A 14,757-nucleotide genomic window follows, 5' to 3' on the forward strand; every position below is an offset into this window, starting at 1 on the left:
ATTTTCCAGATGACACAGAATGAGATCTTTGTCATGCATCTTTTGGCCTTCAAACGTAGAGATGATTATTCAAAGTCCGGATAAGGAAGTGAATGAAAGACAGAGGAGAGCTGGTCTGCATTAGGAGGCTGACTTTATATATTATAAAATGTTAACAGTAACTCTGCGTTGCTATACTGACAATCAACCAATATGCAGGGACTTTTAAAGTGAGGGGAAAAAATAACAACTTGATCTATAAAACTTTAAGGGTGGTCTCTGAACAGGTTGTCTGGGCCTAACCTTTGAGAACATAATGGAACTTTTCCCCTGCACCCATTGCGCTTCCAAATCTACTCCCCTGCCTGTAAGCGTTTAAGTTGAAAAATGAAATGGACGGATAAATCGAACACAGGGCCGGGTTCAGGGCCACTTAAGACCAATCTCGGGCGCCATTTCGAAATGGTTCAGTCGTTCAACTGGAGAGGCAGCGGGAGAAAGAGGGATAGCTCTGTAATGCATAGAGAGAGATGTAGAAAGACCCCAAGGTGAGCGATAAGTGTGTCCACGTGTTTGGCAGACTGCAAACCAAACCAAACAATCAGACAGCAGAGAGGTTTGCATGTCAGACAGAGGAACAGACATGCTGTAAGAAAGCCCAGAGAGCCGTCAGGATGTTCAGAGAGAGCAGATGGGGAGGCTGGAGGAGAGCCAGCTATCAATGGAAGGGAGCTGGGGGGGTAAAAAAGAGAGGAGGCAGGTAGGCCATGTTGACACTATAAATGTAAAATAGCTGATCTAACCCCTGTAGCCGATTAATAATTGGCTTAAACAGGGCATCTGATGGCACTTAAAACATCAGTTTCATAACAGACGAATCCTTCTCAAAAAGAAGCAAGAGCAACAGTGAGGAAAGGGATTATTTATATCTTGCAAATGTTAGGCGTAAATGGACACGGTTAAGCAATGCGCGCCGCAGCCCCTCGCCAACACCAATATTGTTCCAGCCGACGGAGTTCCCGGACTGGAAAGAGAGAGAGAGAGAGAGAGAGAGAGAGAAAGAGAGAGAGAGAGAGAGAGAGAAAGGGACCCCCTCCTCAATCACCACCTCTGTCCTCCGCTTGGTAACAGTGGGGTCTCCACGGTATCCTTCAATTAGGTTGTAGTTTATGGCCCCGGGGCCCAGCCAGGCCGGCCTTGTGCGGGGCCAAGATCCAAGCTTTGTCTCCCTCCATCTCTCCTGACCCAGCCACCACTGCTCCACAGGGCCACATCTGCTACTGAATGTGACCCCTCCACTGTTTCCCTCTCCATCTATTCCTCCCTCCATCCATCCATAACCCCACTTTATATTTCTGCATCTCCTCTTTTCAGTTTGGAGTTTCTTTTACTCCCTTCACTTTTACTCATACAACTCATTTCTTACACTCCGACTGGATCCAACATTTTTCTCTAATTGAGTTTTTTTTTTTTGTTTTTTTTTTTTGAACGCCGGTAAAATGTGTGTGTGTGTGTGTACGTCTCACAGTGAACAGAGAGTGAACTGTTATCATTCCCCAGTTATTCATCAAGTCCTGAGAGGGCCATGTCAAGGGACTTCCTACTACTGCTGCTGCACACACAAGGCAAGTGCACACACACAACTAATCCTTACGGTATGTATGACATTAGGAAGAAAGCATTGCTAGAGCTCAAAAGGAGACTTATGTTCCTTTGGTAGGGGCCGCAAAGGACTCTACAACATTTTACACCTGCCCTCTGTGCATAGACAGGGGGGTTACAAATCCCATAAGTCATAAGAGGAACTGGGCCATTAAAATGAAATAGTAAGGGAACAGTACAGCACTGTCTGTCGAAAACTTTTTAGCAGGCTATTTTTGGCCATCCTGCACCATGTATGCCAGTATGTGGTTGAACATAACCAGGAAATGACAACATCCATAATTCACCCGAGGGCTTGAATCTGAAGTAAAAGAGCCTAATGCTAAGTTTAGAGGTGGTCAGCGTAGCTCTGTTGGTTATTTCAGAGCTACATATTGAAAGAGTCACATTACATTAAGGGCTCACCGCCATGTTGAGGGAAACAAGTAGTCAAATGGACATGTCCGTCTCAAAGTGGTAATCTACAGTGAAAAATATGGGCAATAAGAACTAGGTTTAGGTTCAGCAGGGTCGTTGTGAGACCGGAGCAAACCTATAAAACCATTTCTGCTGAGAGTTCATGTGTTTGGTATATGCAGAATGCATGGAGGGAGTCAATCTGTGCATTGCAGAGGACAACCTGTGTGCACTCATTAGGGTAAAAAATCTGGCTATGCATATGAGGATAAGTGTGACTGACAGGAGGCAGAGAGATAAAGCAAAGTGAGTAAGTCCTGCAGGGAGGCAGTAATAGCTCTTCTGAGCGACCACACTTGAAGGGAGAGACATGATAATTGTTTAATATGGGGATAACAGTGCACATTTTCCGAAAGTTTCTCCAGGAGGGTATTCATAGATTTACACTCGTTCGTACACATGAAAAGTGACAGAAATAGTTGTGTAACAAAATGAAAAGAACTTGAGAGAGAAGTTCAAACCCTGCTTACTTTCTCAACTCTGCACACCTGGTGTGAATGTCGGATTGTGGGTTTTGGAAAGTACAGAAATTGTTGGATGCCCTGATGCAGACATCGGCACTTCTATTAGGAGTACATAGAGCCTTAAGTGTTCACTTTTTTTAAAGACATTTGTTGTCCATCAAATAAGTGATGTCAGTAAACTACAGACAAAAGTCTATGTGGGTCCAGCTGGCCCAGATTTTCTATAAGACCTGCAGCAGTTATTGGCAGTGTGGGTTCTTCTTCCATGCTTACAGGGAGGCACACACAGTCATATTGCAAGTTATTATGCAAGCTGGATAGCCTTCTGTTAGTGCACTGGAGCTCACCATATACAAACCAAATTGCTATGTGGCAGCTGTTTGTAAATCATAATTTATGTATTTGTCATTCTGAAGCATCATGCCAGTGAATCTCTTACAGAGCTTTCTAGTCAGGTGCGGCAGAGAGTCCAAACAGTTGTGGTGTACACAGCAGCCAGAGCAGGTGGGAGCTAATCTCAAGAGGCCAGGGTTGTATAGACTTCTACTGCTCACTTCACAAACCTACATCTCTTACTGGTGAGAGTGAAGAAGGTGAAGGCTGAAAGTTGTTAAATGCTGTTCCTGTTCCCGTGGACCAGTTGCTGGCTTCTTTTTGAGAGCAGTTTCATATTTGATTTGATTGATTAATCACTTCTTAAGTGTTGACAACAGTTTGTATCAGTGACCATAAAAGACACAAGCAAATCCGAGGTCCCGAATTTTCAACTTTCAATTTGGCATTTCAATTTAATCTTTTTAAATGTAATCTGTAACCAGTAGCATCATAAATCATAAAACAGTGGCCTTGGTCATTCTAATCTTGACAATAAAGTACATTGACCCTTACTGACACCATTAGATCACCTACTGTTTGGAATTGCCTTTTACTATAGAGATGTCTTTCATTTTCACTGTATTGGTGCAAATATAAACCCATTTTCTTTTCCTCACCCTAAAACCAAAGTATATATGCCATCCCTAATAATATTTGCAGCAGTGTTTTTCTTGTATAATCTGGTTTATGTCTTTTGTATTAATTATGAGGCACACAGCAATCTTTGATTTATAAGGGCAATTTAGCTATAATCCCCCCCATTTCCTGATCGCCTGCAACCGGGCTTGTCATAGCACATTTCTGCTATGGCCTGGCTAGATTGGCCAGGGTTAGGGTTAGGGTTGGGGTTACTTTACACGCTCACAAATTAAGGTACATAAATGTGTTCCACAGAGCAGCACTGAGCCTCTATCACATCTGTGAGTCTAGTATCAGATCATTAATCTATCATTAGGCTCTCTGAGATGTGGAGAGGTGAGTAGGAAGGGTAGGCTGGCTGGTGTTTTGGCTGGAAGGTGTGAAGGCTCGGAGAGTTTTTCCAGAGGGCAAACCTCCTCTTTCCTCCCATTAAAGCCCCTGCATGACTTAGACCACATCAACACATGGAAAGACAGAGGGGGACAGAGGCAAGAGAATCTGGCAAGAGAAGGAAAGAGAGACTGAGAGAGTGAAACATGGAGCAGACGGGAAAATAAGGAGGAAGGTAAATCCAGACACAACACTTCCTCTGATGACAGGCGTGAAGCAGTGCAACCGTACAGCAGCGAGCGGTGGCCTCAGAATGCAGAGATGAGTATGAATCATTCAGCAGTTGTCCTGGTTAAGATCTTTGACTTTCACTGTTTGTTAGCTACTATGTCTTCCCCTGTATCACCTTTCCCAAGCCCACACACCTGTTGCACTGGGTTGTTGTGTCCTGGTTTGTAAGGACCTATTACAGCTGATAATATGTGCTTACATGATCGTCGGCTAGATGCCCTCTGGATTGGGAGAGTTGCAACAGGTCGTCGCAGTGCGAATCTCCTGGATGAAGAGAGAGGAGAATAAAGAAAGAGAGGAAAAGAGAAAGGTACAATAAAACCATCAGTTTTCATGACCGCATGGGGAATAATAAACACTCCCTGCAAAGCTAGAGAGAAACCACTCTTCAATATCCACCAGCTTCATTCTTTCAGAGTGCGGTGAAAGAAAAGAAGGGAGATGAAGGAGTGCAGAAGTGAAGGAAAAACATAACACTTGCTGTTGACACAACTTAAGGTTTAAATCTGAATGTTTGTGAAATGAGTGCTGTTCTCTTCTTTTGCTCTCCTCCCTCCCTCTTTTATGTGTGTCTATTTTTCCTCCTCGGGTGCTCTTGGATGATGCCAAGAAACTGCCCCAGCCTCCCGAGCTCTGTGTTGCACATCAAGTGCGGCCGTCCGAGCGCACACTGATGTGCGATTTTCCATCCACTTGCCGTCCAAAGTGGATCGGTACCAGCGCTATCATTTTCTGTCATTACTCATTTCGGGCCAGACATTGTGCGGAAATCCAGACTATTTTGGCAGTGTGGAGTAAGAAAAAAAATTAGAAAGGGGGGGGAGAGAAAGAGAAAAAGAGGGTGAAACTTCTGTGACTGTGACAACTGTAAAGACAGTTGGGCAAGCATTGGTAAAAAGCAAAGGTAGACAGGAAAGGTTGTTCTAGTTGGGGTTGTGCCTTACCTCTCCTGGAACTGTTTGGACGGGATTAGGCCGGCACGGGGATTGGCTTCCCCCTCATGTTTGGCTTGCCACCAGGTTGCATCATCTTGGCTCATGATCTGAAGAATGGAGCCCTTCTTGAAGGCCAGTCCAGCCTCCTTACACGGGATGGCTTTGTCGTCTTTTGGATCGTAGTCAAAGAGTGCCCTCACAAACACCTGGACATAGAGGAGAGGAGGGGATGGGAAGAAAACAAAGAGCTGGTTTGAGGGCACAGCAGGACAAAGCAACAGTTCACTGTAAATTACCTTTCCCTCCATTGCATGGAGTGTGAACTCTAAATCATTGTTATCACGGCAAACACGGAAAGTGCATCACCAGCGCTCAGGGTGATTATTCTAGAAAGGTCAGCGCAATCACAAATTGAAACCTGCGACTTCTGGCTAAGTTAGTATCTCCATGTTGCTCCATCAACACTTAAGATGGACTAAGCCTTGTCACAGTCTTCCAAGTGTGGTGAGATTTAACATCTCGTGAGTCAGACTCCAGCTGGAAGTGCTTTGTTCCACCCGCTGACTTTCTCTAATTCTTAACAAAAACTAATATCAGTAATCTTTCCACACTATGGAACAAACCAATGCCGAAAAAAAAAAGGTTGTTTTCTTTCTTTAAGGAGTTGCTCTAATTCGCTTTGGCATTGGGGGTGGGACACACCTCATCAACACAAAGGAGGTTGGACCTTGTAGTGGAAAAATCTCTGACATCTTTTCCTGTTGGGGGCGGCAAGCTGCAACCTAAAGCACCTTGCTGCGTCTTCTGTCCAAATTGAGTGCTGTCATGATGAGTTATCACTCCTAAGATACCTCAGTACATGTGGAAAAAGAGAGAGGGAAGAAAAGTGTACATGTGTGAGAGAGAGAAAACGTTGGAGAGGGAGGGAGAGATTAAATTTTTCGATGTCTTACTGATTTAAGGAGTGCTTTGTGCCATGTAGTGAAATTATGTTTCAGACAGAGATGTTTTGTTTGGGTCATAACTGCTGCTTTGGCTGCTAAACTCACCATCAGAACACACTCATACATCTACATGCTAAGATCTCCTGTTTTTTTTTTCCCTTGGATACAATTTTTGGCCCTTATATGTTCAGCCACTTAGCTGCCCTTTGATGCATCTACACTACCTGATGTAAGCGTGTAGGCTATTATCATGAAGGAGTGGCTGAGTGTTTGGCACTTGCAGACAATTTTTTAGATGGATTCCTTAAACAGCCTGACAGATTCAACCATTACATGATGACGAAGGATGTAAGTGGCCCACCCTGTCCTGTGCGCCTCTGTTACTCATGCAGGGTGGGCTGAATTGTGAGTAATGATAAACCACCTTCGACCCTGGAGCTTAAAACTGGGGACTGAATCCAGCCTCTGTCTGCAACTGATAGATGAGCCTGTGAGAAATGGTGTATCAACACCCCAGTGGGTGAGAATGATGGTATGCTGGTTGGAGTGACAGTTAAACCACCCTCAAAATGGATGGCTACAACTGCTGCAATGCACATGAATGAAGATAATCTTGTCCAACACATGGCTAAGTATCAAACCTTAATACTTTTTTGGTACCAACAGAAATGTGTCAGCAGTGCAGAGTAAACTGTCAAATACAGTAAGCTAGCTGAATGTATGATCAGATTTGTAGTCTTTTTTACTCACTATTTGATCAGACAGTTTCGGATTGGAATCATAGTTCTTTCCAATTTTATATTGTATTTAATTTAAGGGAAGTTCTTGTACAGCTGCTTGTGTAAAGACAAGATTTAAAGAGTAATTTAACACTAAATCCACTTTTGTGTGTTAGTGAATTATATGTGCAGTTGCTTTTATTATACTATGATTCTAGTCCCAGTTTCTGGCGTTCATGGTAACAGGTGATACAGTATTTGCCTTTTTCCAAAGAAAATGAATTGAGTAATGATGTCCTGTAGACCACAAAAAATTAGGGTTGAGTACCAAACTCAGTACCTTTAAGACTATTACCAAGTACTACCAAGTACATTACGTATTAGATCGTGTTAGATCAATCGGTGCCAAATTTTGGTACCTTGAGAGTGGGTTGTGTTGTTAATACAAATAAATATTGATATGATTCCTTATGAGCCTTTTGAAAAATCCCTCCAAGTTTGCCCCTAAAATTTCTCTCCCGTGTTCCTGTTTGTACTTTCAGATAGCAGCCTCAGTGTTTCCCCTACCATTGCCTTGGAGGGGCAGCCCGCCCTGCCAATGAGACCCCCCGTCCCTCCTGAAAGAAAAAAACTGGCTACTATTGTTTATGTTATTTACCTAATTTATGTGCACTTGTTTCATTTCAGCTCAGTGTACAGAAATACACCGATACGAAGAAGTGCCTTACTGCGCACGTCTATGACAACAATCTTTTTCACAGCTCACAGCGCCTTAGCTGAACGAACAGAACAAAACTATGCTAAGAGTCTCTACTGCATTTGGTGTAACTTATGGTTGCACTAGCTTCTCTGTGTTTGTGTTTGACTGAGGGCGGGCCTCAGTTCCTACACAGACACGGACACGGACACGGACACAGACACAGACACAGACACAGACACAGACACGGAGCGGAGCAGAGGAGAGACAGCCAGCGGTGGACACAGTGAACCAAGTGAAGTGAAGATAACAAGTTATTCAAGTTGACGACAAGTAAAAAGCCAATAGGAGTAATTTATCAAACCACCTGTTCAACAAGCATAAACATGTGGAAAAGCAATATTTTCATCTGCTTTGTCCACAGTCTCCCGGTATGTTTTCCACAGCCACAGCACACTGGTCAGGCTAACAGATAATTGTAATGAATAAGCTAAAACCAAAGCTGTCTATGTGTAGTTTAACTCTTTATCTTAGTTTGTCAGGTATATTAAAACTAGCCAAATTCTCATAAAATTAACAACTGGCTGATACGGCAGCCCCCCCTCCCTCTACCAGCAGTACCTGCAGCAGTAAATCACATTAGCAGCAGAGGGAGGGAGGACAGAGGACAGGATGATTGACTGATACTGACTGATGTCTGTGTTCTTCATTCTTTCTAAACTTCACTTAGTATTTTGATGTCAGGAATATTATTTATTTTACTGACATGTTAGATTTCTTCCCAGTGAGATATTATTGAGTTTATATAGTGACTTTGCTGTTGTAAACATTACTGTTGCTGCTCTAATCCTGTTCTTAATTTATTCTTTTTTTAAAATAATAATTTAAAAAAACAATTCTTAAGTAAGATAGAGTTAAAGTTCTAACAATACCCACCCCTACAGCTGGCTATTGGCTACAACCTGACTATGGGAGAAGAATCGCTGTTCAAATCCCTTGGCTGTAAGCCTTGTTTTACCAATGCTATTTTGTGGCTATTATTTTTCAAGGTGCACAGTGTGATCCCTCACAGAAATACAAAGGATAACTTCAGGTCAGGATATACTTCATCAGTGAGCATATTTGTTTCACGTTTCTTCTCGCTAATTTCTGAAAAAAAAGTACAACCTGTGTTGTTGTTTTAATAAATATTGTAATGATAATAGTCAAATATTATGTAAAAATGCTGACCCGTGACAACCCCCCCCCCCCCCCCCCGAAAAAAAAACCCTGGGGAAACACTGAGTCTTATTTTACTGTTTCCTGATTGCTTTCAGCTGTATTGGAGCGGAGTTGAGTAACTCCTGATGAAAACGTTCCTTGCTGCTGCTTCATATTAAAAGCTTTCCACTGACAAACTAACAGAAGGCTTTTATTGTGAAGAACTTAAAGGAAATGAAATGTGTTTATTGCTGAGTTAGTGGAGCTTAATTAGCGGTGCTATTCTTCAATAAAAACCAGTTGACGCAACAAGGTCTGGGCATATTTGGAGCTTTCAGTTCAGCAGATCAGTTAGAATTGCTGCAGTGTGGACAGTACAAGCAACAACAGTCACAGTGAGATGTTTGATTATTTGATGTTTGAGCTGCAGATGACAGGCTCCTAGTGCAATTTCAGCAAACAGCACATCTCCAACAGGTAGCCTAAACAACTTATTTTACCTCGTTATTATGTTAATATTAATTTATTATTTATTATTGTTTATTTTACCTTATGCAACAAAATGTTCTAAACAAATAAAGTTGAGAAGTTTGGACTTATTTTTTACAACTGAAATTACATTTTTGTTATTACAGAGAGAGTTAAGTACTGAAAAAAGGTACCATTGGGTACCAGTATCAGGTCAAATGTGAATGGTACCCAACCCTACAAAAAATCTGAGCTCTTCACCCCCAAAGCATAAGGTAATGTCACATTCAGTGGTAGTAATACCAGTTTTGGGCAGGTTACTTGAAAAATCATCAATTACTCATTACATATTACTCACAGAGAAAGGAATTACATTTCTTTACTAAATACTAGTCAGCAAAAGTTCAATCCCTTGCTCTTCATGTCCACATGCTGATGTGTCCTTAAGCAAGACTATTAACCTAAATTTTCACTCAGTGGTTACACCAGTGCATAGCATTGTAGCTCAGTCATTGGTATGTAAGTGTATGTGAATGGTTGAATGAGAGGCATCTTGTAAAATACTGTAAAGAACCAACCTCTTCCACTCCCCGAGGATGCCAGTAACATTACTTTCTTTCAGAGGCAGGCTCAGTTTTAAAGCTACAGTGAAGATACAAGTATCATATGAAACTAAATGACCTAAGGAATCTATTGGTACCAACTAGGGCTGGGCGATGAAACGATCTTGATGCAGGGTCGTAATAAAAAATTATGTTGATTACGATGATAAACTTGGGACTTGGGATTTTTAACTCAGTATGGATAGATCTAACAGCCTATCACACAGCAGAAATATACGTGACAACAGCCAGTCAGTCTGCAGTTTTTGGCATGCATGTCAAAGTGCATGCCCGTTTCCTACCGCAAAGCTTGTTGGAGCTACTGGTGAAGAAAGTGAATGTCCTCTGGAAAAGAGGGAAAAATGAATGCAACCGAGGGGCACGAAAGCCATATGATACTGTAGGACCCTCAGATTAGCCTCTATGTCTGAGTCTGTCCCCAGGTAAACATTGAACCCAGGCTGGCGAGGAGGGAGAAATCCTGCCACATCTGCCGATGAGGCTACACTAGTGCTAACATTAGCAGGGCTACAGCTGCAGTTCTGGTTACGTCTAAAATAACCCTAGTCGAAGAAGCTCACACTTCTCTCTAGTAGAGACATTCTGTCTGCAACGGTGGAACAGTGATCGCTTTCACAAGGCTGCTTTTGACTGTGGAGTCACAAAGCTAATTGCTAAGCTAAGCTAAGCACAGAGCTAAGTAAACAGAGTAGCAACATAAGGCTACCCACTAACACTAGTGTAATTTCATAAAGAAAACTAGCGAATCTATGTGAACTAAGCACAGAAAATAAAGTTATCAGGAAGATAAATGAAGAGGTTTTATATATGTAGACAGTAGTGTCCAAAAGTCTGAGACCACCAAAGTCCTTTCCCATTCACTTGAATGGGACAGTGATAAATAATATAAATAAAGATGTAGCATAATGGCTGGTTTATAATTTTGCACTTTTTACTCAAATTTCTACCTCTAAAACTGAGAGAAAGGAATTTGATGTGATAGTAGTCCCAGCTTTTAGTTTTATTTGGGGGGGTAAATAATGCTCCAAAGTAAGGCACAGGTGTTGTTTAAAACAGGAAAAGTGTTTTAATAATCTCATAGCAAAGAAAAACTAAAGATTCCATAAATTCCAATCTTCAAAATTCCTTAAAATAATCAAATCAAATTGTTAGCAGCAGTTGTTATCAGCAAACCACAGTATATTCGTGTGCAAGTCTCAAGGAATCTCTGTGATGATTCTCCATGTTGTTTTACTGCTTCACACGATTTGACAGAAAAAGGTGTGCATAAATTTTAAATTTTATGGACCAATCATATATATGTATAAGATGAAAAACTAAAATTGAGACAAATGACGGTGTTTATTTTGTAGGCCTGGGATGACATGCTTATCTCCTGATTCGATACTATCACGATACTTGGGTGCCGATTCGATTCGGAATCGATTCTTGATTGAATGAAGGGGGCACTAGTTTCAGTATCTTGCTCCAGTATACTGTGTGCCAAACTACTGAATACTGGTGTCCTTAGTACACTGGAATAAAATATGAAACATAACTGGAAGATAATATAAACGGTTTGCAGCCTTTTTATATTCTAAAAAGTTAACTGCATTAATTAATAAATTGATTAATTTGAAAGCATCTTACAGTCTCCTGCCTGTATGAGAATAACAAACTGAGGGGGAGGTGGAGTGCTCCACTGTGTTGTTATTAATGTCATGTGTCCAGCAGTGGGGAGCAGCCTCTCTGCTGCACCGTTAGCTCCAGGGAAAGCCATCGTTATACAAGACAGTGAGCGGGCGCAGGGTTTTTGAGGTGAAACAGACTGAGCACTGAGTTATTTTCCTCACCTCGGAGTTGGTTTAAGTTGTTTAAGCCCTGCAGTGTGTGTTGGTCAGCGGGTCTTGTTTGTTACTGCTGATCGCTGCTCTGCTAACGTTAGTCTCTGAGTGATGGCATAGAATGTATTCACAATATACTTTACGTTCGTCTCACATAGCTAATTATTTAGTCATTAAATCAAAATATGAAGAATTACAAGATTTTGTATACTCTAGCGTGTTGAGTTCCGCCTTTTTCGTTCTGTCAACATAATTTGCCAGAATTTTCAACAAAGGCAGTGGCCAGTAATGTAAAAGCCTTTGAGTTAGATAGGCAGAGAAAACCCTGCAAATGTATTATTTATGAATTAAGATGTCTAAAATGCGTCTAGTGTAGGCAGTCAGGGGAAAAGAAAGCAGGATATGATATGACAGAGCTTTGATGGCCCAGGGGACGATAGTGTCAGTAGCTGTAGGGTGACCAGGAGGTCAGGGGTGTGTGTTATGGTTTGAATATGTATTTTAAATATGTGAAGGGAGCCTGTTCAAGCTAAAGCTAGGGTTTAAGTTGGTTCTAAGATTATCATTTTGGTATTATACTGAAACTTAGGGAATGCATCTGCACTCGTACTTATTTTCAAATGATTACATGCCCTAGTCTTACAAAGGGCCATTTTTATAGCTACCCCTTTTCCTTGTAAATACATCATTTCCTCACCGCAGCTCAAAAACAATGTTCTGCATCCAACAAAAAGGTATCATGCTGGACCAGAGAAGCTTTCTCTGTTTTTTAAGTCGATGAGTGTAACACAATCAACATAACGTTTAAGCCAGGATAGGATCTACCTTTGGCTCCTTGGTTGCCGCCTCCTCCTTGATGCCGGGAACAACTTTAAAGGTAATGGCCCCTTGTGACTGAGCCTGAATATGGGGAGAGACAAGATAGATATTATAGGTTAGGTACAGATGGAGAAGGTGGAAACAGCAGTCATCTGCTCTGCAAATATCTCACAAAGCACCTAATCCAATGAAAGTCTCATAATGCAAAGCACTGTTTGATTTTTCAACAATGGAAGGGTTATTAGGATTGGATGACTCTGTTTGGCAGGGACAGAGTGTGTGTGAGGGGGGAAAAAGGAGGAGTGTTGAGAGCAATCATCTGTTCCGGAGGCCTTTGTGTCTAAGAAGGCCTCCAGAGTTTAAGAGACTCTCTCTTTCCTCTCAAGTCGTCTCCCCTGGCAGAGTGCAGGCCCATGACAGAACTCATTTGAGGCCTGTGGCGGAGCCTGCTTGGATGAACTACATAGCATCAATCTCATCCAGGGGGGACGGTGTGGCTCAATGCATGTGGTCTAAAGGCCAGGAAAGACTTGTAGAGAAAGGCCAGTGTTCGGTTTTCAGCGCAGGGATGGGAGGCACTGGGTCCTGGATGAGTTAGGGATAGTTTTTGCCATCACAAACAAGGAATGTTATTTTTGCCAAGGGAGTGGAGCTGAAACACGGGAGAGAACCTTGGACAGCACACACACACACACACACACACACACACAAACAGATGAGGCTTACCAGAATACGAATGATTTCCTCTGGTTTCTTGTCATCCACAGGGATTCCATTAACCTCTTTCAGTTCATCCCCAACATGAATCAGTCCTACCACACAAAAAAACACACACACATACACACACACACAAAGTTTGCATATCTAAAATCAATCTCTATTTAAAAAATATTAAAATTTTAAAATGTTGTTAAAATAATTTTCTTGTGATATAACCTGAAAATCCTAATATAAGTGAGCTACTGTGTAAAAGTCCAGCGCTCACAAAGCCTGAAGATGTGTACAGTACACCAGATTAATGTTTATCGTCATGGTGGCATTTGAGATTGGAAAAGAATCAAAACATTATTGTCGACACATGTGGAAATTTGCCTTTGGCTTCACTGTGGAAGAGCTGAAAAACAGACTGGACACAATGAATACAAAATCAAACAGAAAACATGTGGACAACATTGCATTGCTTCTCAGTGAACTTGTCATTCGTGGTCATATTTAAAAAGTGGAAAGGTATAATTTATGGCAGAGAACTGGTAGATGCCTTCTTTGACACCATACATATATGGTTTAATCCACGTAAGACAGGAAAAAAAAGAGGTGGAACTGACCGCTTCTGTCCGCTGCCCCTCCTCTCATGATCCGGGCCACAAGGATGGCTCCTGTGTGTTCGTCACGCCTTATTGTTGCTCCCTACAAAAGGAATCAAAGAGGAGAATTACCAATTGGTTGTATTGCACTATATTCCCAGTCTGCTTAAAGTTGCACTGTTCAAATGTATAATGGAACAAAATGACAGTAGGAGGCATCTGATCAAATTTCACCTCTGAAAATAGAAATCATGCATGGTGAGTCCTTAAAGGCATACATGATGTTCAGTGTTACCAAATGGCTGATTTATTGTGAATACCTGAATACGTCTTCTTCTGACATTAACTGATAGTGAAATTTTTCTTTTGAATGGCAAATAGAGCAAATCTATGATGTTTTGTTAAGGGTAATGGACAGTTATTTTTACATACAAAATGACTGCATAGTGCAGCTAAAAACACTCAGTTCAGTTTAAACACTATACATTTAATTAAAAATAGGGAGTTAGGACCTTTCTTCTGTGATCTGAGAGGCTGGGTAGATTTGTTTGTTATTTATAGTCTGAATCACTCAGTCACTGCAGTAGTAGATACTTTATTAAAAAAAACTACCCTAAAACAGAGAGGGATGAGGGGCAAGGTACTGTAGAGGGTAATAGACAAACACACAATACACAATCACACAGCGTCATTCAAGCTCTCCCTACCCTCCTTTATGGGCTTGGTGTTCAGTCAGAAAGGCACATGGAGAAGAGTGTAGTGTTTCAATATTTATTTGAAATGATAGTGTTCAGCAGTGATACATTTACCAGTAAACCCAAATTGCCTTTTCCCTTTACGATAAAGCAATGTGCTCAATGGATGCCAACCTGTCACAGCCTCCCCCAACAAACACCATTTAAGCAGCAGCCTAGCTGGGATTTAGGATCAAGCAGGACAGAACACTGCAACCCAATGTGCGATGTCATCCTCACTTGGGCTGGACAACCTGAACCAGACGGATGCGCTGTCTAGTCGACACATAGTTTG

General features: G+C 41.7%; 1 protein-coding gene across 3 annotated transcripts in view; it reads right to left on the reverse strand.

Moving 5' to 3' along the window:
* Positions 1-14,757, reverse strand: part of mpp7a (MAGUK p55 scaffold protein 7a) — a 142,000-nt gene that overhangs the window by 35,308 nt on the left and 91,935 nt on the right. For all 3 annotated transcript variants that reach the window (XM_067577440.1, XM_067577438.1, XM_067577439.1), the window contains 5 exons: positions 13,750-13,831; positions 13,151-13,236; positions 12,431-12,505; positions 5,141-5,337; positions 4,396-4,460 (listed from right to left, as the gene is read on the reverse strand). In XM_067577440.1, coding sequence (XP_067433541.1) covers positions 4,396-4,460; positions 5,141-5,337; positions 12,431-12,505; positions 13,151-13,236; positions 13,750-13,831 — 505 coding nt within the window. The remainder of the gene's footprint in view (positions 1-4,395; positions 4,461-5,140; positions 5,338-12,430; positions 12,506-13,150; positions 13,237-13,749; positions 13,832-14,757) is intronic.

The sequence above is a fragment of the Thunnus thynnus genome, chromosome 21 (genome assembly GCF_963924715.1).
Source record: "Thunnus thynnus chromosome 21, fThuThy2.1, whole genome shotgun sequence".
NCBI classification, from domain to species: Eukaryota; Metazoa; Chordata; class Actinopteri; order Scombriformes; family Scombridae; genus Thunnus; species Thunnus thynnus.